The 25594-nt window shown below is 43.8% G+C and overlaps 1 protein-coding gene across 2 annotated transcripts in view; it reads left to right on the top strand.

The window, feature by feature from the left end:
- Positions 1 to 2272: 2272 nt before the first annotated feature.
- EIF4B (eukaryotic translation initiation factor 4B) overlaps positions 2273 to 25594 on the top strand; it is a 35022-nt gene continuing 11700 nt past the window's right edge. The window contains exons 1-9 of one of the 2 annotated variants that reach the window (XM_083428255.1): positions 2273 to 2441; positions 4748 to 4798; positions 12990 to 13121; positions 14358 to 14566; positions 16808 to 16924; positions 19675 to 19729; positions 20885 to 21025; positions 24295 to 24411; positions 25381 to 25563. In XM_083428255.1, coding sequence (XP_083284381.1) covers positions 2429 to 2441; positions 4748 to 4798; positions 12990 to 13121; positions 14358 to 14566; positions 16808 to 16924; positions 19675 to 19729; positions 20885 to 21025; positions 24295 to 24411; positions 25381 to 25563 — 1018 coding nt within the window. In that variant the 5' untranslated portion in view covers positions 2273 to 2428. Of the gene's footprint in view, positions 2442 to 4747; positions 4799 to 9021; positions 9164 to 12989; positions 13122 to 14357; positions 14567 to 16807; positions 16925 to 19674; positions 19730 to 20884; positions 21026 to 24294; positions 24412 to 25380; positions 25564 to 25594 lie in introns of those variants that run through there. The other variant, XM_083428256.1, reaches the window with a different exon arrangement.

Genomic DNA, 25594 nt, shown 5'->3' with positions numbered 1-25594 from the left:
TTCTATGGATGTATCGCTTTCAGAAGCATATGTCCATTTCATTCATGCATTGATTAAACTATGATTTTTCTCCCCTCCACATGTATAATAATTTCCTTAAGAATAATGAAGACTCCCATCAGACTTGCATAGCTTTGCCAGCTGCCCCGTAAGTGGAGTATAGGATTGCTCTACCCATTTAGGGACAATTGGCTTGTATTATGCTCAGCTCCAATTTAGAGGTTTTTCTGGAAGGCTGAACAGACTTCTATAGTTGTTGGCTTGTGATGAAGATAGTTGTGCTAGTTATGAATTTTATGCCTAGCGTTACATTGTTAGTACATAAACCCTACTCCAAGAACTGTGGGTGTCATTGCTGACACAGTTCCTGATTGGTGGGCTACGGCAGTGCTTCCAAAGGGACAGAGCAGGGTGTATGTGTCCTTTTCACAGCATATTTTTATTTTCTGACTGTTTCCCCCCGCCCTTCCCAGGCTGAGCACTTACTGAATTCAGCATCCGTTCAGTGGCATATCTCTAGCCCCGTATAATGTCAATATTGGATTGCTTTTATCCTTGATCTGTTTTCTTATCGCCTTGTTTTATATAGGATTGTTTTATGTTGTATTTCATCTTTCTGTTGTGTTTTATATTGTATTTTAACCACTTTGAATACCACTGTGTAGAAAGATGGCATAAAAAATAAATAATGCAACATTTTCCAAGAAGGATTCATGTTTTCTAGCTAGCACCTGTAAAACATTGTCCCATTACTGCTTTTGGGGGAGATTAGGTTTCTAGAAGTGAAATAACTGGGACCGGGATGGGAGTCCTGTGCCACCCCAGATGTTGTTTGACTCCCATTTCCATAAGCCTCAGCCAAGAGTCAATGATGATGGGGGTTGCTGTCCAACAACATCTGGAGGAGAACAGGCTCCCCATCCCTTATCTTGTGGGTTCCAAGAGATACTGTATTGGCTGTAGCTGCACACACATGCAGAGACAGATACGCAGGTACAAAACGCAGATTCCCAGCCGCTCTCACTAAGGTTGTCAGATCTTAAGACTTTGCTGGCAGAGAGCTGGAGCAGATCTTGATGAGGCAGAGATGAAGCGCAGTAGCCTCTTGCAGGGGGAAAGAGGCTGACATGCTGACTGTTTATCTGGGTGGACCCTGATAATACATGAGTATTATCCCTTGCTTCTGGACACCAACCTTAAGATCATTCAAATTAATCCTTTCCAACCTAGTGCCTTTCAGATATTCTGTACTACAATTCTCATTGGCCCCAGTCTGTACACTGCTTGAGAGAAGGCTCCTCTTCCCCTCCAGGCCTGTGGAGGCTGTGCTGTTTTTTTTATCACTAGCAACATAGGGACGACCATCTTTTCCCCACCACATAGCTAATCTATTTAGCAGTTCTCATGCTGTTGATTAAAGCTGAAAGAACTGAGATAGTTGTGGTTCCTGCATTGCAGGGGGTTGGACTAGATGACCGTTGATGTCCCTTCCAACCCTACAATCGTAGGATTCCATGCAATTTATGTTGCACAAAATATGAAGTGGACAACACAGATTACATAAAACAACATAAAATCCAACATTTCCTCCACTTTTAGAAATAACTTTTCCAAATATGGCAGGGGAGGCTTGAGTTTTCAGCAAGAGCCCTGAAACTTAACAGAGAACTTTACAGAACATTTAAAACAAATTAAAAACCTCCCACTGGCACTGAATACAAAATCAGCGAGAAAGTTCCGCCCCCCGCATGCTAGTTTTCTCCTTGCAGGGTGCCACTGCTACTTCCGTCATCTTGAATGTGGCAATTGCGAGGGTCTGGGGCGTGGGGGTCACCAGCTCCAACGAAGCATATCCTTTTAAATGTGTTTGTGGGAGGGGCGGGGTATTATGTACTTTGTTGTTTTTATGTTGTCAGCTACTCTGAGATCTTTCGGTGAAAGGTGGTATACAAATTTTACAATAACAACAACAATAATAATTCAATAAGTAAAGCAAACTAGATACGGGGATCCTCGCGGACCCCGAGGGTCGAGTCCGACCCCCTGCCATGGTCGGGAGGCGTAGAAGGGAAGGTCCGCAGGTGTGGCCCACCGGGCCAGTAAAGCCAATCTTAAACTGGCCGCCCTCCGCCCCCTGCTGCGCGACAGCCCCCCCCAACTCAAGGCGCCGCCGACGGCGGGGCTCGAACTTTCCGCCTCGCCTCCGCTCGACGTGACTCCGCTTTCCCTCGCGCTTGCGCCCGACCGCGCGACCACGTCGCCTCTCCGGACTGAGAACCGCGGCGCCAACCCGCTCCCTCCCCGGCTTCCCGCTCCCTCCGCTCCCCTTTTTTCGGACCCGCCCCCTCGGAAGGAGGAGGCGCCTCTTTCGCTATAATCACGTGACGGCCGCATCCGGGCCCTTTCGCCTTCTCTCCCTCTTCCCAACATGGCGGCCTCAGGTGAGCGGCGGTCGCGGGGCGCGTGGGCCTCCGGGTCCAGGCAGGCCGGTCGGCGGCGCCGGGCTCGGCCTCCCTCCCGACCCGGGAGCGGGGCGGCGGGAGCGGGGCGCGCGTCCCCCGAGAAGGCGCCTCTCGCCCTCCAGCCGCCCCCAGACCTGAGCTGCGCGCGGCTTCGAACGAGGCGGCCTCGCGCGGCTCCGCTCCGGCCTCTCGGTGTGGGGGCGGGCGGCGGTGGGGGGGGGGAGCGCGGGCGGCGCTCGGAGCTCCGTCAGGGAGGGGGCGGGGGGGCGGCAGATGGCACCTTCGTGGGCCGCGTGCCAGTGCGCAGGCGCGGGCGAGGTGGGGCCGGGCGGACCTGGGCGGCGCCCACGTGGGTGCTGCTCGGCTGACTCGCCGCCGCCCGGGCTGGTGGGGCGGGGCGGGCGGAGGCTGCGGGGAGCTCGTCGGCCGGCGCTTGCCGCCCCGCTCCGCCTCCCTCGCCGCCGCCCCCGGCAGCGGGTGGCATTCAGGGGCCCTTCTCCCCCACCCCGGGAAGGAATTAGCAAAGCCGAGAGGTCAATCCGGAAGCCCTCCTGGACCCCGAGCTCACAGGGTGGCCTGGGTGGGTGGGGGAAGGACCGTCGTCCCACTCTCGGCCCTGCTTTGTAATACGGGGAGGGGGGCTGAGAAAACCAGCCCACCTCGGAGGGCTGCTGGAGCGGTTGCTGAGACTCCTGTGTACGTGCAAAGGGCTGCGCTCTCTCCATGAGGGAGAGAAGTTTTCCATGCACGTTCACGGCCCCCGATCTTACTTGCCTAGTATGGTTGCCTTCTGGCCTCCTACTTTTCTGTTATCTGGCTTCTCTGGAGGCTGTGTTCTTGCTCTGTCCCAAGATGGCCTTCCTATTTACGCCATTGCAGGATACTAGGGAAGTGTCCAGGCTGTTCTTTGTTATATCTCTCATAACACCTGGTGTATTGGGCTGTGTGGGTTTGGGCCAGTCATTTTGCCACTTGGTTTCCTAGTTCCCTTCCTTCACACACCACCAGTCTTGAAAAGATTGCCTTTGTCTATAGGTGCAGGAGGATGAGGTGGTAGAATGACCTTCATAATGGAAAGGGGATCATATAAAATTCCCCTCTATAAACAACACCCCCATGAAAATGAGCACAGTGCAAAATCAGGCTGGACTAGAAACACCGACTGATATGCTAGTATCTTCCCTACATGGGGGGAAGATTCAGAAATGGCTTTCCTTGCCTGCAGTCTGGAGCGTTGCAGCCCAGTCTACCATTTAATTCTCCTGCATGTATGCTGTGAGTTGCAGGCTATTTCTCAAATATAAAATTTACCCATCAAATGTCTGGAATGCTGGGTCTGTTGCGGCCTGACTCCTGCTGCTTGCATAGCTTTGTCTTTGCTGGAAGAGTTGGGTCTATAGGGTACTACTTGCCATGCTTTCTGTATGCATTTCTGCTTTAACATAAAATGAGGCTTCTCTTGTTCTTTGCACACTACTTCCCTATTTTGATGGGGACATAGCACATTGCCATCTGTGTAGAAGATGCTTGTGCCTTCCTGTTGGAGAGTTAATTTTATTTCTGTGTGTTGATAGCACAATAGTCTGCCAAGCTCTAGTGTAACACTTCCAATTTGTGTCTTGGATAATGGAAAATACATCTGCCTAAGATCAACCTCAGGATGAAGTTGATGGGCTTTGAATAGGTTATTTATTTGACTCGGAAAGCACCTCTTTCTTCCCTCCATTGCCAGGTAACAGGATTGCTGTTTGTGCTTTTCATAAGGTCCAACTCTTCCGTCTAAGGGATATGTGGTGACACTGATAGCTGTGTTCCATGGAACTGTGTTCTGCAGGCAAATCTCTCACCTGTACTAAATTCCCTACATCTGCACAATAAAAAAGATTGTTTTCGGTTACATTTAGTAAGTCCTTACAAGATGACAATGAAGCTGATTTTTAAACATATAATTTTATTTCTAAATTTTGAAGTTCACAAATCGATACATACTTTTAAAATATTATTGAGAATATTAGATTGTTCTGCCCCCAGACTGGTATTTGAAAAACAGAGTAGCTCTCAGTAATAGAGAAACTGGGCATCAGTCATTCCGCAGTATCCTGTCCCAAGAGTTCCCTAGGAGACAACACCCAGAGGGCAACAGGTTCCCCATCCTTGGTGTTTAGGTTCTCATTACATGTTGAGCTTACCTCCCACACTACACTTTTTGCAGCCCAGTTGCTTGGCTTTGGTGGGGGGCATAGAGTATCCCTTGTTTACTTTATTCCAACATTCCACTTTCTTAGCTCCTGGAGTGGTTTCCGCTGCTGAAAATGGAAGCTCGAGGACTGCTCAAGGTGAGGAGGATTTTAGTATTTCATTCTTTTCTTCTGACCTGCCAAGATAATGTGGCATATTTTTAATCTCTGAATATGGTTCGCGTAACAGCACAAGGGATCCCTAAGAATTAGGGAGGAGCACTGCAGCATCTTCCATACAAAACAAAGTGTGAATGTTTCTTGTGTAAGTGTTCTTTGTGTCTGTCTGCTTGGGTGATAAGTTCTTTGTGTCTGTTTAGATGTTGTGGGTCGATCTCTGCCAGGCATGACTTTTTCCCAGTGGTTTAGTATGGTGGCTGACTTCCATATGCCTTTGAAATGCACCAGACTGCACCAAATAGCTGCACTAAAAATACTAAAGTGGAAAATGGGAGGGCACACCTTCTGTATCTTGTTAGCTGGATACTATAGTATTGCAGTTAACCAGACATAATTCTATTAGAATTCTACAGTTTACTTTGAGACATTTGCTGCCAGAAATGAAACACCTCTGTCATAATGGATGGTCTTTGCAGAGATCAGGCATTCTGCTGTTTGACTCCTAATGGTAGGACAAACCATTGCAAATGCTTTGAGAAGCACATCTTAAATACTTGAGGGGTTTTTTTCCTGTGGGCCGGATTCAGCAAACCTGGTGCACTTGTGAAAGCCAGCACTAGTGTAACGAGCTCACCCCCCCCCCACCGCTTGCCCCAAATCTGCTGGAGGGTTGGGAGAACTCTCAGAACAGCATGCGATGGGAAAAGAGGGGAGATTGTTCAGCCTGGCAAGCAAAAATGCTCGTATGAGCACGGCATTGAATTCTATTCTCTCCATAAGTCTGAGTCCACTGTAAAACTGATTGGGGGTTTTAGCACCTAGGGGAATTAAAAGGGGTTGAACCACATACACATTTTTTTTTAAAGTCTTAGCTGGAATGATGGCTTTAAATAATTTACCTTCTTGCCAAAGTTTGGAAACTACTGTTTATACAACTGTGAATCTTTTGCATCTTGCGTAGACACAGTGGGCTGTGCAAGAAAACACAGTAGAGCTTGAAACCTGGTTGCATTTGTTTTTCATAGGTCAGTGCAGTGTATATTATTCAATCTAGTAAGTTTGGCAAGCTTCCTTCACTTGCAGTCTTAATTGAAAAGAGAGCTAACCCATTTCCTCTTTTTTAAAAAAAGGTAGGTATTCTTTTGTCATACTGCATTGGCATAGTGCATTTATTCATTAGATTTTTTAAAGTTTATATTTCTTGTCAGGCCTTTGTATAAGGGTTGATTATATATCCTTGTGTTAGCCTTTAAACAAACCTGCAAATTGGGTTAGGCTGAGAGATGGTGACTTGCTCAAAGAATCCTTATGAGCATATATTTTGTGCCTCAGATGATAAACTTGATAAGCAGTTCCATAAAGCTGTGTTATGATAGGACAGGAAGATTGTATTTCAACAGCAGTTTCTCTGTGGCTGCTGCTGCTGCTGCCTCAGCTAAGTTACAGGAATTGTATCTATTCTTGACAGTAGCTTTTAGGTCTTAATTTCTGACCCAGTTCTTTAGAACAAGGGATGCCACGAAAACAGCCTTGCAGGTTTGAACAATATGGGCATAATGGGGTCTTGTTTGGCAAAATGGGGGGCCTGTAATATAGGCAGGGACTGGTGTTGGGTTATGAATACCCTATACCAGCAAGAAGAACTGTTTTCAGCCATGTGGGGGTTATTCAGTATTTTTCTTGATCTTTGACAGGGTTGGTGATATAAGATCAAGCAACACTGTGTATCTTTGCAGTGTGACTTTGCTGTACTGCTTGCTCTCTCTGAGTTGTCAGCCATTTGATGCAAACTGAGCCTGCAGGTTTTGAGTCCAGTTCTTGCTTGTTAGCATTGCATTTGTTGCCACTGAGAAAGTGATACAGATAGCCACTTTTAAGAGTGCCATGCCATGGGGGACAAAAGAAAGTGGAAATGGCTGCATGTGAAGGTATCTAGTTTGTTAAAAATGCAGTTAGTAGGCTGCCTGCTTCTAACCAACTAAATTTTTAAATAATTCCTAAGCTGATTGATAGTTCAGTACTCTGTGTGTGTTTGTCCTTACCAGCCTGAACTTCAACACTCCAAAAGGGCTTACTCGTAATATTTTGTTAAGGAAACTGGTGGGTTGTTGGTTTTTTTAAATGGCATTTTCATTGCATTCAGTTTTGTAAGTGACTGAGCATCTAAGGCTGCTAATTTTATATTTCAAATAGTTATACCAATAAAAAAATACAACACTAAAAGGTTTGCAGCCTCATCATCTGTCCTCTGAGTTGCAAAGCAAGGAGTCACCTTAAACCAGAATATGTGCAACATGGATTGTTAACCGATAGTATTAACTGGAACCACACCACAGTTTGAAACATTATGAACTGGGCAAATGTCTTAGTTGTATTTTGGATGTGCAAAAGTCAAAGTGAGCTGCTGATACAGATGGTACTGACATTTGTCTAGGGCAAAGGCTTCATATCTTATGCCCGGTAAACTTTATATGCTTGATCTTTGTAAGAAGGTAATTATTACACTTCAATTTATGTTTTTAAATTATTGTACTGATATCATTAAGCTGCTGTAGGAGCCTCTGGGCATTGCTGGATAGAAATTTGAGTCAATAAAAATGAGCTTCTACTGATGCCCCATGACAGTTTACAGCAGGCATAGGCAAACCCGGCCCTCCAGATGTTTTGGGACTACAACTCCCATCATCCCTGACCACTGGTCCTGTTAGCTAGGGATGATGGGAGTTGTACAGTAGACGCTCGGGTTGCGAACGTGATCCGTGCGGGATGCATGTCCACAACCCGCAGTGGTGCATCTGCGCACACGCGGGTTGCAATTCGGCGCTTCTGCGCACGCACAACTGCCAAAACCCAGAAGGAACCCGTTCTGGTACTTCCAGGTTTCGGCAGTCCGCAGTCCGAAAAAATGCAACATGAAGCGTCTGTAACCCCAGGTATGACTATAGTCCGAAAACATCTGGAATGCCGAGTTTACATATGCCTGGTTTACAGGTTGGGCTTTGAGATTACTACTGTGCAGTATGATGAGCAAAGCACAGTGGAAGGTCTTTCCTGCCTTTCACTGAAATAGATCTTGTCTGATCACATCATTTGGGGAGTGCCCCTAGGGCCCATGCAGCAGTTTTGTCTCCTATTTAAACTTGATTTATCTGCAGTGGATATGACAGTGCTTTATGTTAATTAGGGCAGGAGGAGAGTTGTGGGTGTGAAGGTTTTGTGGTTTAAATGTTAAAACAACTGGGAAATAAAGCCAAGAGAAAGGTGTATTGTTAACAAGATTAAGTTGGGGCCCTATATGTAATTCCTTTTACATTGGCCTTTGGGGTTCCAGTCTCAAAAGAGCCTGGAGAAGATACTCTTATGAAGACAGTGAACTGAAAGGACCACAGTTGTATTTTTGAATATTCCTATCCCAAAGGTGGTGTGGAGGAGCTATATGTTAGAGCCTTTGGACAGCAATGCAGAAAGTCCTGTTTTTATTGCATGCTACAAAGAGGTTTCCTAAGCTACACACTTGACAGTACAGTGGTGTTTGTGTAGAAAAGTGACCAAGGCTACATCATGAACTAGGATGGCCTATTTCAAATATTGCCTTTCTATGAGCAAGCGATTAATTTTGACCCTCCCTACCCCACCAGTTTTTGGAAAAATAGGAACATGCTTTACAAGATTGTTATAAGGATGTGCTGTATTTGAACACTAAATGCATTTGTGTATCAATATTGTGTATTAAATTGGAGTCCAGTTTTAGTATATAGGCTGTACAAATCTGTCATACTGGACACGGATAATCTCCTTGTCCAGTACTTACTTGAAGGGTTAGCAGCTTTCTAGACTCTCATGAAGTCTTTCCCAGCCCTGCTGTTTGTGATACTTGCTGACTGTGATTAAAACAGGAGCCTCACATGTGCACAGAGATGCACGCAGCTTTTCCTTTTTCCAATGGGACCCTTTACAATGAGGTTTCCACTCACAGGCATGTTGATCTCATTGGAATACCAGTCTCTTCTAGTCACTGGGAAATGGAGAGTCTGTTTGGGAAGCTCAAAAAACATACTTCTCCAAAGCACAACAATGATGAGACTGTGATTCCCTCACTGTAAGTAGGCAAAGCAGCCTATGTTTGAAGGGTACTTTTCATATATTCTGACAACCTTGCCATGAAGTCACAATGTGATGACATAATTGAAATTATCACAATGTGGAGGCAGATAAACATGACCCAGTAACTTTACTGTAGGATTTGCACTCTTAATAAGAGAGGGGAGGGAGCAAATATTTTAAAACCATGCCGTTTATCTTTGGTCAAGTATTGGCCAATTACTATGCAGGTTGCAGAAGAAAGTAAGTAAATGAAATGGGTGTCCGTAGCTCAAAAGCATTAGGTGTTTCCAGTCCATAGCACTGGGTCCATTTCCCATGCCCTTCACACAGGGAGTAGGATTCTCTGTTTGCTTGTGGTTTAGGAGACAGGATCCAGCCCTAGTCGAATCTGTAGTCTTCTTGAAACAGCATTGAATGTGGTATATAATGAATCACCCTATCAGCAGTGAATCATAATGCTTCAATGTTGCTTCTTCACCAATTACTGTTGGTAATTGCAGTGGAAATCTCCAGCTTGTTGGTCATCATGGCTGCAGCTTTTAACATAACCATAAATGCAGAGTTGAAGCTGCTTGTTTTCGTTCTCCATAATTCTTTCCAAGATAGACTGTTCCTGACGGGGGAGTTCATGAGTGCTATATACACGCACTTGTTTTACTCCAGGACAAAGGTTTAAGGAATGCAGAGCAGTCAGTGATAAGTTGCCAAGATGTGAGTAGTAAGTGCCTGTTCAGAACATCACTTGGCATTAGTATGAGTGAGGATAGACATCATCATAAGTCATGGAAATTCATATGCCAGGTTATGTCCTACCAATTTTTTTCCCTTCAAATTATGCAGTATTATTTTGTTTTTATGGCTGATAAGTTTTAACAATATGTTTATTATTGTAAGCCACCCAGAGAACTTTGTTTTTGGACAGTATATAAATGTAAGTAAATGAAAGGACAGCGAAAATTGATGAATCAAGAGTTGTGCAAAATTTGCTTACATTGGTGCAATAGTAGCTGATAAAATAGAGCTGCTGTGTAAATATTAGAAGAGTAGTTTCAGTCTTCTGTTATTCAACCCCTCTCTCTCCTGCTAGCAGCCTGGGAATGTTATTGGGGCATCGTCCGATACAGCCTGCTGGAGCTTCTCAATTCGTTCTTGCTGGGACTGTTAAAGGTCTCCCCCCCCCCCCAAGAGCTCCATATAGAACTGCCTGTATATAGACAATAATAGTAAAATTTAAAAGGCCTAAAGTTAGATGATCCACAAAACACAAGTGCAGTCTCTGGATAAGTGCTTTTGCTGGTGGGTCAGCTCCATGTAATAAACAAAACGTTGGGCTTGTTTATTAGAGACCCGAGTTCAAAACTTGACTCCTCTCAGTAAATATTGTGGCTGTTGCACACATCATGTTTTTTGGTATATAACTGTGGTGTGAATGTTACTGATAGCTGATGAAAACACTGCAGTTTATAAATGGGACATTGCCCTCTAGTTTTCCTGCAGTGGAGGAGAGGTAGGGAGATGTGAGCAGAGATCATGTGAGGGGGCCACGCAGTCTCTCCCCACTTTACTTCCCACCCAGCTCCATAGCAGATTGCTTCTTTTTCCATACTTCTTTTTGCACACTGTAGGGGACTTGCCAACCTGGTCTATCCTTAATCTACCCTTATTCTGAATAGAGTCCTTGCCCTTCTCTAGTGCTGGGAGACAAATAGAAGCAGTGTACAAGGTCAGAGAGAACGTATGGCAGAGCCTTGTCTCCACCATCACCACCTACCTAGGAAAGGCAGGTAGGGGCTTGCTGTTCCAGCAGTACTAAGCTCCAGGTGTCCCTGGAGCATAAGATCACAGGCAAGAATCCCCCCCTTGGGGTGGGTAGGAAAGGCTTCTGGCAAGCAAAGGTTGTGGCATGGCCACCAAGGCCAGCTAAAGCTTGCAAATCCTTGCTTATAAAGAATTAAACTGACTTTGTCCACCGTTCCTCCCTCTCCCCCAATTTTAGCTCCTTACTCTTTCCCCCTCTCAGTATGTTTTATCCTCCAGCCAAGGACAGCATAATCCTGCTACGGCCCAGTTAGTCACCTGTTCTAAGGGGGAGTTTGTGCTTCTAAGGAACAGAAAGTGCATTACTCTTCCGAGAAGTAGGAAACATTGTGTGCCCCTTTTACATTGGAAAGGATGTTCCCTAAAGACATTTCTGTGGCCTCAATAGTATCAGTTATTCCAGATCCTCCTTTCTTCTAGAGGCTGTTCCTCTGCTTACAAGTCTGCTTTCTAGCAGCACTGTATGGGCCAACAACTTTGGTATGTAATATTTAACAGCATTTCAGATAGGATAATCAAGCTCAAAAACAAAACTTTCTTCCCTAATAATTTTAAAAGCATTTAGGGTAGCATTCTTCTCTGTTTCAAATTCTGACAGCTCATAGCAAATACCCTCCCATTCTGTCTGTCTGACACATAAGATAAAGGGCAGACTTCCAAGAATAAAGAATTGTGTGCTTCTAGGATAGAAGGTTATCTGCTCTGTGTGTAGGCTGTTTTCTACCATTGTTAGGAAGCGCTGGTTCCTTTGCCAGGGCTTTAAGGCTTTCACCTAAGATCTAGAAATAGGTTGAATTTTTGCGTTCCTTTTTTGACATGGTAAAAGCCCAAAGGCGTTCTGTAGAATTCTAGTTTTTATTAGTCTTCATGACATTTCAAAACTGGGATTTTCTGTGGAGCGCATTTGACACAAATAGTGATCCTGTGATAGATGTTGACTCATGGTGATTTTTCCACATATAAAAATTGGTGTGGCCATCCAATCTGAGAAATGAGATTTTTATTCATCTATGAAAGTACATGATAAAACTCTTGTGTTACACTTCCTTACCTTTAACAGGAAGGGTTTGCTTAATGCTACATTTAAGGGCCATTTAAACCACGTAGGTTGGATAGCAAGCTTCTAAGGGTTCCTACTGTTTTTTAAACCCTCAACTGGCATCTTTGAATGTTAATTCCAGCATTCTGTGTATTGAGTAGACGACTTTTGCTAGATTCCCTTGCAGGCAAAACCACAATATAATTTTTGCTGTGCCATCAAAATATATAACAATTAAGGTGAACAAAGTGGCAGTTGTGTTCTTTGTGTTTAGGATTTTAACATTTGGTGTTGACTGTTTTTCTATTATAAGTTATGCAGCATTCTTTATCATTGGGGATCCCCGGTAACTAGGACAGTTCTCTTGAGTTTTACTGGAGGCAGAAACTCCCCCAGTGTGGAATAAGAGACCTCCCACAAGTTAAGTACAATTGACAGAGAACTATGAAGAGGAGTCTTATATAGAGCTCTGAGTATTATCGCTGGCCAACAGTTCTCTTCTCTGGTTTGTGGATTCGTGGAGGCTTGTTGGGTAGACAGAGTTCTCCCTGATGTTTACCTCATTTGTAAAGCCATTGTGTGACTTGGCTTAAGCTGAGTAGGAAGTGAGCTTCTGGCTCAGCAGGTCATCTGGACCCAAGATGACTTCTCTCTGTCCTGATCCCATTTCTGGGCCATGCTGCTAGCTTCTTTCCTTTGTTAAATTTTGCTCCTCTGAACCCCAAAAAGGAAGCAGTGGTGTCCTGCCTTTGAAATTCTCTCCTGATGAAATGCCTCTCTGCAAACACTTTCCTTTTTTACAATGCAGAATACCAATATTTTCTTGGCTTACCAAGAACTCATTACAAACGGCTATCTATGGATGGGATAACTTAGAACACTGTCACAACAGGAAAATGATGGGGAATGAAGCTGTACAACACTTTATTTTCTACTGATTTTGAAATTGAATCTGTTTGAATTCAAGTGTATGTTTTGGTTGTGCTGAAATGTGTGATTGGGTGTTGCTGTGGAAAAGTGGGTTTGTAACACAATGTCTTCCTGTCTTAATGGCAGTTCCTACTGTCTTTTGAGATCGGTTGGTTTGGTTGCTTGTGTTCAAATCAGTAGTAGACTGATCGGCATTGTGTATGCAAGTGAACAGTAAAGGACAATAGCAGTTTCCAACGTTTTGAAGCGGCTTTTTATCACTTTTTCTATTTCTTACAGCTAAGAAGAAGAACAAGAAGGGGAAGACCCTGACTCTGACAGACTTCCTAGCAGAGGATGGCGGTGGTGCTCCCACCTTTGTTCCAAAACCAGTTAGCTGGGCAGATGAGACAGACGATCTGGAAGGAGATGGTAAGATAAAACATAATAATGGTGTTTGGTTGGGGGGGGGGGGTTGCTTCGCTTCTGCTGAACAGTTTCTAGGTGTCAGGGAGAAAACATCCTGGAGTTTCTTCTAATCTTGACTTTTCAACTATTATCTCTTTCCTCCAAACTGGTGTCATACATTTGTTGTTGGACTGCAGTCAGTCCCAGTCAGCATTGTTAATAGTCAAGGATGATGGTGGGTTGCAGTCCTATATCTGAAGGGCACCATATTGGGGAAGGCCAATACTAGCAGTTTCTTGTTCTCTGCTGCATTTTTATAATGAATTTTGGGTAAGTAGTTATTTTTTTTCTATTAGAGAAAACAAAATAAGTGTCAACTAGGACAGCTATGGAAATCTCCAGCCATGGTAAGAAGCCAAAATTTATGTCCAAGGGGTGGTGTCTTATCTCTGCTGTCATGCTTAGCTTTGGGGATGCTTGGAGCACTTAATGAAGCTAATACAATTTCAGAGCTAAGGTACCATATTCCTCCCCAGTACTAAGTCCTTCTGAAGCTATCACAAGCCCCTCCCCATTTCTAATTTGGTGGGCTTTTGGTGTGTATGCAATGACATTAAGCAGTGTATCTTCCTAAGAAATGCAGCCCATGGAAACTTTATGAGCATGCAGGACTGTCACTTGCCTTCAGTCACATAGAGAGTGGCATTCAGGGTGGGCCCTGTATTATGTAGCCTGAGGTTGCAAAAGACTGAAGTGTTGTTGCAGCATCTTTCCCTGCACATGGAGGCACTGGTTCATTTAGAATACCTCTTTGTGATCACCTCTCCAAGGTGTTGGAGAGTCATCACAGCCCTCAGCTACACACCTTGAAGTGAACATTTGTCAGCAGTCATTGCAAGTGCTACTAAGATGGAGTTGTTCTTTAGGACAGTTGGCTGCTTTTTTGCCCTTGTAGCAACAACCATTTCCCCTACGTTCTCTTTGAGTGGATGGTTTGGAACCAATTCCTTGTGTTTCTGTGAGTTAGAATGTGGGAAATTGCTTATGAAGTGGCATGGCATTTTTATTAGGCTGTTGTTTACTTGCAAAAAGAATCCAATTTGGGGTGGTTTGTGGAGGCGGTGCTCTTGTCTAATAGTGACCGTTCCTATAAGTCTCCAATACTTTCCTCGCTGCCCACAAGTCAAATGGAGGCTGAACATTCTTTGCTGTTCATTGTAAATGCTCTGTTTGCTAATGTGTAACGCTTTTCCCTCCTAGTTTCTACCACCTGGCATAGCAACGATGATGATGTGTACCGAGCCCCTCCAATTGACCGTTCCATCCTGCCTACTGCACCTCGGGCAGCTCGGGAGCCCAATATTGACAGAAGCCGTCTCCCAAAGTCACCCCCCTACACTGCCTTTCTGGGAAACCTGCCCTATGATGTATCAGAAGAGTCCATCAAGGACTTCTTCAGAGGGCTTAATGTGAGTATTTCACAGGTAGCTTTAAGGTTCACGGTCTGGTAGCGCCACGTGGAATCCAGCAGAAAGCATTCAATAAGAATCCAGGTATTTTTTGTGTCACCTTGAGAGGATAGCAGCATTATCTTAAGCTGTGTGAAAATGGTAATGTCAAGAGAAATTCCGCACATGCCTTGTCTTTAAAGATGATGTTTCTGGTATGAAACTCCACAGGAGTTTCCCTAGCAGCTGGTAGAAATCCCAGGCCTCTTTGATGAAGTGAAGAACGCTTTATAAAGTGAGAAGAATGATCTGGATTTTTATATTGTTTCTAGCTTCTCAATACCTTACAGTTTGGCAGGCAGCAACAGACCCAACTCTACTATTTTCAAATAGCTTTATGCTACACAAACCTCTCAATTGTAAAGAGTAGTTTTCTGCTTCTGGTTAGCCCAAAGCAGGCAGCCACCCCTTAAAATAGTGGTGTTTCATGCAGTTTGCTGATTGGGTGATTGGTCAGGGGTCTTGTGTCCAAACATCTGGCAGGTACAGGCATAGATCAGAAATATAGTGGATTCGGTTCCAGGCCACCGCAATAAAGCAAGTCACACAATTTTTGGGATATCCCAGTGCATATCAAAGTTATGTTTATACTGTAGTCTATTAAGCCACCCCACCCCAGTTGCAGGGGCAGGAGGAGAAAAATCTGTCTCCAGCCTGCTCCACTCCCATGGCTAGAAGAGGAGGGGTGGTGGCGCCAGCACTGGGGGGTTTCCTTCCCCTGGAAGTGGCCAGGCTTCCTGCAGCTGCACCCACATTCTTGTAAGGAGCAATATCTGCAAAGTGCAATAAAGCAAAGGCATGCCTGTCTAAACCACAGAGCCTAGGGCTTGCTGATCAGAAGGTCAGCGGTTTGAATCCCTGTGATGGGTTGAGCTCCCATTGTTCGGTCCCAGCTCCCACCCACCTAGCAGTTTGAAAGCACACCAAAGTGCAAGTAGATAAATTAGAATTAGACTGGAAGGAGGCAAGGCCAGAACTGTAAATTGTGAAGAGATGCAACAGGCAGCTCTTGTGAGATGTGCTCTCAGGACTCATGTGAACTGCTATTTCACACAGCACATGAGGGTTTCTCTTGTCACATGGCTTGGGAATTGTACCTCTAGTGATTTAGCATGCTGGAAGGAGAAATCACAATTCCCAGCAGACAAGCCTCTTGTTTTGAAATGCTGTACATAGCTTGGGGCTTAAAGAGAAACAAGACGGGTGTGATGAAACTGCATTTGATGTTGGAAGGAACTTCCTGTACAATAAAGGAAAGCATCATTGGTCTTCTTTGTTGTTACACCTATCTTGAGTCAAGCTCCAAGAAAGATCTAACTGTCCTGTGGTGGTCAAAAACTGAAGAAGATTCTTCCCTGCTAGCCATTAGTCTAAATATATATTTAGTAGCTTTGATAGCAACAAATGTGCAGTGTAAATAGAAATGTATTAGCTTCAAGTGATCTGCTGGTTGGTTCCAATCTACCTTCTGAGTACTCCTGACCTAGAATAAAGTAGCATCTTTTTAAGCAGTCTTTATTGAAATCAGGATGGTTAAGACTGCAGTCCTGTATACACTTAGCTGGGGTTAAGGCCCATTTAACTTGATGGGAGGAGCCTGAGTAGGCATGCATAATAGTGTGCTGTAAAAGGTGTGTTCCTCCAGTGTTTCAATGTCATAAGGGAAGCAGAAAGAATAATTGGTGTTAGTGATGCGTGTGTAGAATCAAAGAGTTAGAATAATCGTTCTGCTGGTGTGAAACACCAGAGTATATTATGTGGTCTGATTTAAGGAGTGAAAATCGTATCACCTGCGTCCGCTCCTGCCTTTCTCTTTTCAAGTGCCCTTATTGCTATTACTAATTTTTTAAAGGTTTTTTTTCTAACTGCTTTGAGGGGGTTTTCTTACTATCAGCAGTATATAAGTTTTATGAAATAACATTTTTTGTGTTTTTCTGTATTTACAAACACCATATAGTGGAAAGGGGGGATACACATTTAACAAACAAATGAATAAAGCCCAAGGACATTTATCCTGGATTTCAGTTGCTTGCGAGTTATGCAAGTTTGTATTTTATAAAGGCCACCCTAAGGGTGAAGGGTGGCATGAAAATGTATTTAAATAAGTGCAGTGGGTGGAGCATGGCAGCTGGAGACGACCACTGCATCTTCTTTGTAGGAAGATGGTTACTTAAAATATTTCCCCCTCTCACTCAACTGCAGATAAGTGCTGTTCGTTTACCACGGGAGCCTAGTAATCCAGAGAGGTTGAAAGGATTTGGATATGCTGAGTTTGAAGACCTGGACTCCATGCTCCGTGCTTTGAGCCTCAATGAAGAGGTGAGTTGAAATCTGCCAAGAAATGTAGTCATATCCCTTGGCTTGATGTAGCCCAGCCTCTGGGGTGGAGAGAAAATTCAAAGGAGCAAAACTTGATTGAAGTAATGATGCATAGAAAGTACTTCACTTTGCAGGTATATCTATGTCTGGATTAGAGAGGAAAGGATCATTCAAAGAGATAACCTGTAACAGGATCTGGTGCATTTCTGTCAGCTGATGTGAAACTCTCAGGGCACAAAAGGCAGTATGTTTCTAAAAATAACCAGAGGATGAAGGCAGATTATGCAGGCTGCCCAACCATGTTGCTGCTTGCAAACCTATCCACATATGATTAAGTACGCTTCCAGTGTGTTTCCAAGCACAATTCAAAGTGTTGGTGCTGACCTTTAAAGCCCTAAATGGCCTCAGTTCAGCATACCTGAAGGAGCGTCTCCACCTGCATTGCTCAGCCCAGACACTGAGGTCCCCATCCGAGAGTCTTCTGCTGTTGTTCAATCATTAAATGCAATAATTTGAGCTAAAAGACTGTTTTCAGGGGATTAACCCTTTTCAGGAGTTGGCAGGGATCTGGATTGCCAGAGTAAGGTTTCTTAAGGCTCTACAGTTGCACTCCCTAGAAATTTTATTTTCCTAATAATGTTTGCAGACTGTAAGTTTAAGGGCAGGAAACCTCTTCATCTTAGGCAAATCCCAGTTGCTCAGGATTTCTGCAGGATGCACAGAGGATTCCAACGTGTTTATGGAATAATGCATGCTTTATTTGGAAGCAGTGCTGGAAATAAAGTATCTTAATAGGGAGGTACCTTAGGGACACGGCTGGCCCTGTGGTCTAAACCACTGAGCCCCTTGGGCTTGCCGATTGAAAGCTTGGGGGTTTGAATTCGCACAGCAGTGGTGAGCTCCTGTTGCTCTGTCCCAGCTTCTGCCAACCTAGCAGATCAAAAACATACCAGTGCAAGTAGATAAATAGGCACCGCTGTGGCGGGAAGGGTAAACGGCATTTCCATGCGCCCTGGCTTCCATCATGGTGTTCTGTTGTGCCAGAAGCTGTTTAGTCATGCTGGCCACATGATCCAGAAAGCTGTCTGTGGACAAATGCTGGCTCCCTTGGCCTGAAGCGAGATGAGTGCCACAACCCCATAGCCTTTGACTGGACTCTACCATCCATGGGTCCTTTACCTTACCTTACTCTACCTCATGTATTATTATATATTTATTTTTGTAAAAATTGACTGCTTCAGAAGATGCATGGTGTACATCTGAAATGGACTGCCTTTTATTATCTCCAATTGGCTTCTGAGAAGTTGGATGCAGCCACATTGATTCTGAACACATTGATATCAAATTAGGCACTTTTAGAATAGTAACCTTTCATATTTTTAGAAGCTGGGACAGTGCCTGTTAACCTCAGTCTCCAACAGTGGGCTCAGTAATCCCCCCCCCCTTCTATCTTCCTCCTAGTGACATGAAAACAATCTATAGTAAAATGGCAAAGATCACAGTGCAATGAATGGAAGCAAAATCAGATAAAATTAGCCACGTTTTAGAAGTTGGGGTCCCCCCCCCCCCAATTTTGTATCTTCAGGGCAGTCTGTTGATGTACTTAAGGACAGCAGTGATCTGTCCTTTTCTGATTGGCATGTCTCAAGTCTGAAGCAACTTGGGTCAAGAAATTGGACTCAGGTTTCTCAGACAAGCCAGATAAAAAGTGTTAACTATCGTTCAGCAAAAAGCATTTTCAGATGGTTGTTCTCCTGCCTTAGCTATTTTAAGTAGATTATTCTGGCCATCTCAGATACTTGGCAAGTGATCCTGCCTCTGAAGTCTAGACAATACCACCTGAAGACATCCAAACCATTTTTCTGCCTCAACATTATTTTTTGCAAAGGACAAAGCTATAATAGGTACAGGAAAGTAAATCTGTACACTGTTAAGGGTGTTTGTGACAGCTTGGAAGCTTAAAATAAGCAGTTATATTTGTTGCTGCAGATATTGAGGGTGCAATGGGGAGGGAGGAAGAGGAAGTTGCACTGTACAAGCAGAAGTCTGGTACACAAGCAGAAGCTTTTGATACCCTGTGTCAACCTATTTGCAAGACTGGAGACTTTTCGTGGGCCATAAACATAATCTTCTCTAGTCATGTGAAAGACAGAGTGAAAGATCCGGGCCTTGGTTTGATTGAATTCAACTCCATCAGGCATCTTAAAACTCCATGACCCTTCACATTAGAGAGAACACATGAACAATGTTATTCTTAGGTGCACCCTGTTTCCATGTTGATTCCCAGTGCATTGGCACAAGTGAAGTTCTACAATTGTACATCGGGAACCTGAGTGATAAGAGTCCAGTGGGCATTGGTTTTTTATTTGCTACCCTTTTGTGGAATGCTCTCCCCAGGAAGGCATCCCTGCTTCCATCATTACATACCTGGGGATGCCAGGCAAAAACATTTCTTTTCTGCCAGGTCTTTGGCTTTTAGTAATCTGTGGCCTCTTTTAGTGGGTGGGGTGTTTTAATCTTACCTTTTAAAAATATGAATGTCTCAGAAGTTTCTTTTTTATGTTAAGTCACTTTTAGTCAGTTTAATAAATAACAATTCTGCTAGCATCCTTTTTTCCGTGTGTTAAAGTGATAGGTGCATCCATTTACAAAGCAATTCTACATGCATTGGTCAGATATAACCTTGAACTTGCTGTACATCTTCTTTAAAAAATGGGCTTTAAAATGCTAATGTTCCACTGTATGTTCAGTCTCTAGGGAACAGGAGAATACGAGTGGATATTGCTGATCAAGCTCAGGATAAAGGTAAGTGCTGTGGCTTTGTGAAAAGAGGTCATCTTGTACCAGTTAAATTTTATACACAAAGGCTGGAAAATAAAGCTGTGAAACTACCAAGTTTCCCCCACTTACTAGCAAGTCTTTTCTGTGTACGGAGGAATTTGACGTGGAGAGCTAAAGGCCTTATGAGCTTTACCTGCTTTTGACTTGATCTTGTTGGGTTCAACAGGGCAAATTGCAAAAGGTACCTAGTAAATTCAGAATTAGCACTGCGGGTTTCCATTTCCTTAAAAGTGCCTCTCCAGCCCAGTACAGTACAGGAGGTGTGAGCTGCACGATTCCACAGAGCACATTGAACCAGCATCCTGCTCCCTCTTACCTACACACTGTGATCTTGCCAGAGGTCACGTTTATTGCTCCGGCAGAGAAATTATTAGTGTATCTTTTTTTTCTTTAACAAAATTTATATGCCACTTGGTTGTAATAAAACCTCAAAGTGGTTGACAAAAAAATCTCATTACAATTACCCATAAAAGACAGTTAAAAAACAGATATTTTAAACATTTTAAAACTTAAATCAACAATAAACTAAAAACAGATCAAAACACATGTAACTTCTAGGTGTCTGGAGAGGCTTGCCTAAGCAAAAATGTTTTAAGGAGGTGCTGGAAAGAATACAGCAAAGGCACCTGCCTGATACAGTGGTGCCTCGCAAGACGAAAAGAATCCGTTCCGCAGGTCTTTTCGTCTTGCGGTTTTTTCGTCTTGCGAAGCAAGCCCATTGACGGATTAGCGCTATTAGCGCTATTGACAATTTAAGGGCTAAAAACGGCTTTTTAAGGCTTGGGGGACTAGCGGTTTTGCTGCTAAAATGCTTTTAGCAGCTTAGCGCTTCAGGAAAAGGGGTTTTGGAGCGGGGAAAAAATTCAATTTTTTTCGTCATTTTTCGTCTTGCGAAGCAAGCCCATAGGGAAATTCATCTTGCGAAGCGCCTCTGCAAACGGAAAACCCTTTCGTCTTGCGGGTTTTCCGTCTTGCGAGGCATTTGTCTTGCGGGGCACCACTGTATCAGTAAGGGAGTTCCAAAGTGTAGGTGCTTTTACTTTCCTCTGTGCAGACGTCTGAATCCATGAAACTGGATGTGCCATTTAACTGTTGGGTTGCTTTTCCTTTCTTTTGCAGATAGGGATGATCGCTCTTTTGGTAGAGATCGTGACCGCAACCGGGATTCAGAGAGATTTGAAACTGACTGGAGGGCCCGTCCTGCTACGGATAGCTTTGATGACCCCCCTCCCCGCAGGGGCGAGGATAGCTTTGGAGACCGTGAGTTCATCACCAGTTGCCTGCTGTGCTAACTACCATTTTCCTTGCCCTCTTCTAATTTTCCTGCATGCTCCTGAGTTGCTGAAGCCCTTCCTTTATATTCTGTTCTTACAAGAGTAGCTTCCCTTCCTCCCTGTGCTCCCTACACATGATTCTAGATTGAATAGTAGCCAGTTACTACAAAAAGCTAGCAGGGAATTACGCACACTGAGGAAGGGCTGTGGCTCTAGGGCAAAGCCTCTGCTTTCCACGCAGAAGGTCCCAGGTTCATTCCCTTGTATCTCGAGGTAGTGCTGGCTGTGTCCCGAGTTGGAAGCCTTGGGAGAGCCACTACCAGTCAGGCAGACAATACTGAGCTGGATGGACCAGTGGTTTGACAGTGTAAGCAGCTTCCTGTGTTCTGGGCTTCTGGAGTCGTATCCCGTACCTATGTTCCCATCGATGCCAAATACACAACGGAAGATTTCTAGCAGTTATTTCATTGTACAGTGGTACCTTGCTTCTCAAACTCAATCCGTTCCGGAAGTCCGTTTCAAAACCAAGGCATGCTTTCCCATAGAAAGTAATGCATAACGGATTAATCCATTCCAGACTTTTAAAAACAACCCCTAAAACAGCAATTTAACATGAATTTTACTATCTTAACGAGACCATTGATCCATAAAATGAAAGCAATAATCAATAAAATAAATAAGACAGTATTGTAGATTATTATTTTTTAAAAAAAATTCTTACCTGCACTGATGATAGTCACTGCTTGGATGGGGGACTTTTTATCCATTTCTGCAGTCACACTATCAGTCAGTCAGTCAGTAGCTGAACTGGGTTCCACACAGTCACAAAAACAAATTGACCAAAAAAGCCTCGAAAACAAAAACACAAAATAAATAGCAAAAACAAAAGCGTCAAACTTAATCCATTCTGAAGTCCGTTTGACTTCCGAAATGTTTGAAAACCAAGGCGCAGCTTCTGATTGGTGCAGGCTCCCCGGAAACAATAGCCGACAGCCGCATCAGACATTTGGTTTCCGAAAAATGTTTGAAAACTGGAACACCAAAGAAAACCGGCTGCGCTGAAAACAGTGGAAGGACAGGGGGCAGGGCAGCCAGAGACGAGCTCAGATGCTGAAATTATGGAATTTTCGTACCAATGGAAAAAGAGAATTTATGGACAGTGTGGCTAAGATATCAGAGACCATCAGTACCAGATTGGATCACTTTAAGAATATGGCGGAAGAACCGGAAACAAGAAGAATAGATGCAGGGGAGACCCTCTGGCAATGACAGGAGGGAACATTTGTAAGCTGGGGGGGGGGGGGGCGGAGAGCTAACTGAAAATCCAGAAAAAAAGACAGGGGAATATGAAGGGCAGCATACACAGAAAATATTTGAGAAAGTACTGTATTGGTAAAATCACCAGTGTTAAGACAGGAGGAGCTGAAACTGGAAATGGCCTTAATTAGTAGCAGCTTCTTGAGGAGCTTTAAATATGAGTACAGACAGGAATTAGAGCAATTTGGGTGAAATCACAACTGTGGAGACAGAGAGAAATTTGGAAGGAAGGAGGGCTGAAATGGGGAATTGTCCTAATGGGAAGCCTCTTTCGGAGGAGATTTAAATATGCCAAAGTAAGAAAAAAAAGAATGGGTAACAGTCTGGAAAATGGTTTTTATTTAGGGGTCAGCAGTTGTAAATAAATTGGGTCATCAGGCATGGATTAAATCAGGCATAGGCAAACTCCGGCTCTCCAGATGTTAGGGACTACAATTCCCTGACCACTGGTCCTATTAGCTAGGGATGATGGGAATTGTGGTCTCAAACATCTGGAGGGCCGGACTTTGCCTGTGCCTTGATTAAATGCTTGCAAAAAGGAACAGTTAGGATAATTTTAAAAGGGGAAATAGCATGAAAGCATAGGTGTGTAATGTATAAAGTGGTTTTAATGTTTAAAGTATCTGTGCTGTATACCACAAGTTTAATTGTTTAGTAGTTGGAAATTTGGGTAAAGGAATCTGGAATGTAACATGATTTGGTTTACTTGAAGACCCAGAAGAGGGGGTGGAGGAAAGTCTGGGGATTTGGGGGGCGGGGTAAAAATGTGTTCTTTTAAATTATTTTTAAATGTTAATGAGAAATGTGTGGGGTAATCTGGTATTGATACAATGTGGCATATATTCGATTTTTTAAAATTGAAAACTAATAAAAATTATTATTATTATTATGAAAACCGGAACATTTACTTCGGGCTTTTTGGCGTTTGGGAACCAAGGTACCACTGTACATGTCTCGTGTCAGTCAACCCAGCTGGCTTGGTACTCAAAATGCAGTCATTTGTTGCTCCACATGTTGCATGATTTCTGTTCATGTTTTTACAGCATAACAGAGACCGTAAAATGGAGTCCTAGCTGCACAAGTGCATTGAAGGCTAATCCCTGTTTTCCTTGTTCTCTTTCAGACTGAAATGTGGAAGACCCATTTCAGTCTGAAATGGGGATGAACTCAGCAGGTTCATATCATGAGCTGAAGACATGGAGGCATGTCAGACATTTATGCTTCATGACTGTAAAGCATGCATTCTACAGGCTACTTTTTTGAGAAAGGAATGCCTTAATCAGAAGACAAATACATCTGAAATCTTCTTGTCTAACAGTCTGGAGAATTAGAGTATGGCAGCTGTGAAATTGCAATCAGTGTTTTCACTCCTATTTTTTTGAAGCAAAAAAACTTGAGTTATATGTAATTGCGTGATTGCCTAACCTCATGTATACCTAGGAGGTAGCTTTATAAACAGTTTGCTTATAGTTCAGAAGATACATAGTTCGTGTATGTTGAGATTCCTGCATTTCAGGGGGCTAGACTAGAGGACCCTTGGGTTCCTTTCCACCTCTACAGTTCTAGGATTTCCTGTGCATTGCCCGCCTCCTTGTGAGAAAAGCACATTTCCTCTACTCTTCTCTTGCTTAGAACAAAGACTTTTTATAATGGTGGTGATAATTTTCTAGGGGTACTTCAATACCTGCTTTTTCATCACATTTTCTACTGTGAACCTTCTGGGTGCAGTGGAATATATATGTAAATACTTCTTTACAGTACAAGGCAATAAAATGTTTCAATAATAAATAGTTCTGTGACCAAGCACTGTGGTAGTCACGTGCTGGAAGATGCCTAAAGCCTGCCCCCTGAATCTCCCCCCGCTGTGTCAAACGTTTTCTGAAAGTCATTGCTCTGTGTCTATCTTGTACATGCTATAGCCTTTTCCCCCTGCTTTAGGGTATCGAGACCGTGATCGTTACGATTCGGATCGGTACCGTGATGGTCCCCGAAGAGAGATGGATCGGTTTGGGGGCAGAGATCGTTATGATGACCGTAGAGACTACGATAGAGGAGGTACTGTGGGTCACGGACTTCATTGTGGGTCTGGGGTTTGAGATGCTTACAGGAGGCGTCACTTGATATAAACATTTGCTTACAGCTCCCACGTTCACCTGCTATCGATGCAACATTTTAGGCACACAATCCATTTTATGTATAGTCATTGTGGTCTGAATAGCTTTTCTCTCTTGAAGGTGAAAATACTTGGAAGTTGGGATATGGAATATAGAGCACTGCTGCAGTTTCTTTTCTCAAAGGCTTAAAAAGATTTTGCTTTTGTGTTTCAAGATTCAGTGATTGCTCTAGTGGAAAGACATTTTGAGTGTCCTCCCTGCTTGGTCTACAAATACCTCTTGCATCTTGCACACACCTTGATACCTGCAGCACTCTTATTATTTGTGCAGTTTTTAACTATTATATTGGTTGTGGAGATGTAGTAAATGAGACGAAGTTACAGTTTTGGGTTCCTTTCCAACCAGTCATTCTTCTCTGGTTTCTTTTGCTGCTGTGGTCTGTTTTCCTTCCAGGCTGAGTGATCTTGTAATTAGGAGTGGTGCTTTTGTACAATTGTGCATGACTTGAGTCCCTACTAGTTAGCATTTTCCAGCTGTGTTAATTAAGCATTTTTTGGCCATGTTTTGAACTGAAGTGGGAGGTATTTTCTTCAGATGCCAAATAGGACTTCAGAGCGTGCCCTTGAAACTGTACATGAAATCTTCCTGAAACTGGCTTGATCTAACATTGTGTGCCATGTTTGGATACTGCTTGATCAGGGACTGTGTGCCTCTGTATATGTAACCTCAGGGAAACATTTTAATAGCTGCACATGTTGGAGGGGTATAGGGGTGTGTGTGTGAATGTACATACAGACTCTGAGGTCTGCTCTCTTTTCTGACTCACCTGACTCACTCTGGGGTGCTGTCCTCAGAAATAATGGTCTTCATGTTGTGCAAGATTAAACCACTGAACTTCCTTTTCCTGTAGGTTTCGACTCTAGGTCAGGCAGTGGTAGAAGAGCCTTTGGCAGCGGATACCGCCGGGACGATGATTATAGGGGTGGTGGTGACCGCTATGAGGACCGTTACGAGAGGCGAGATGATCGAATGGATAGGTGGAGCAGCTCGCGGGATGACTATAGCAGGGATGACAGCCGGCGGGATGATAGAGGTATGCTCGGTGTTTGCTCAGAAGCAAAGAA

Source organism: Podarcis tiliguerta (genome assembly GCF_965153285.1).
Source record: "Podarcis tiliguerta genome assembly, chromosome: 2".
Lineage (NCBI taxonomy): Eukaryota > Metazoa > Chordata > Lepidosauria > Squamata > Lacertidae > Podarcis > Podarcis tiliguerta.
Note: the sequence above shows the minus strand (reverse complement) of the source record. Positions and strands in the feature narration are given on the sequence as shown.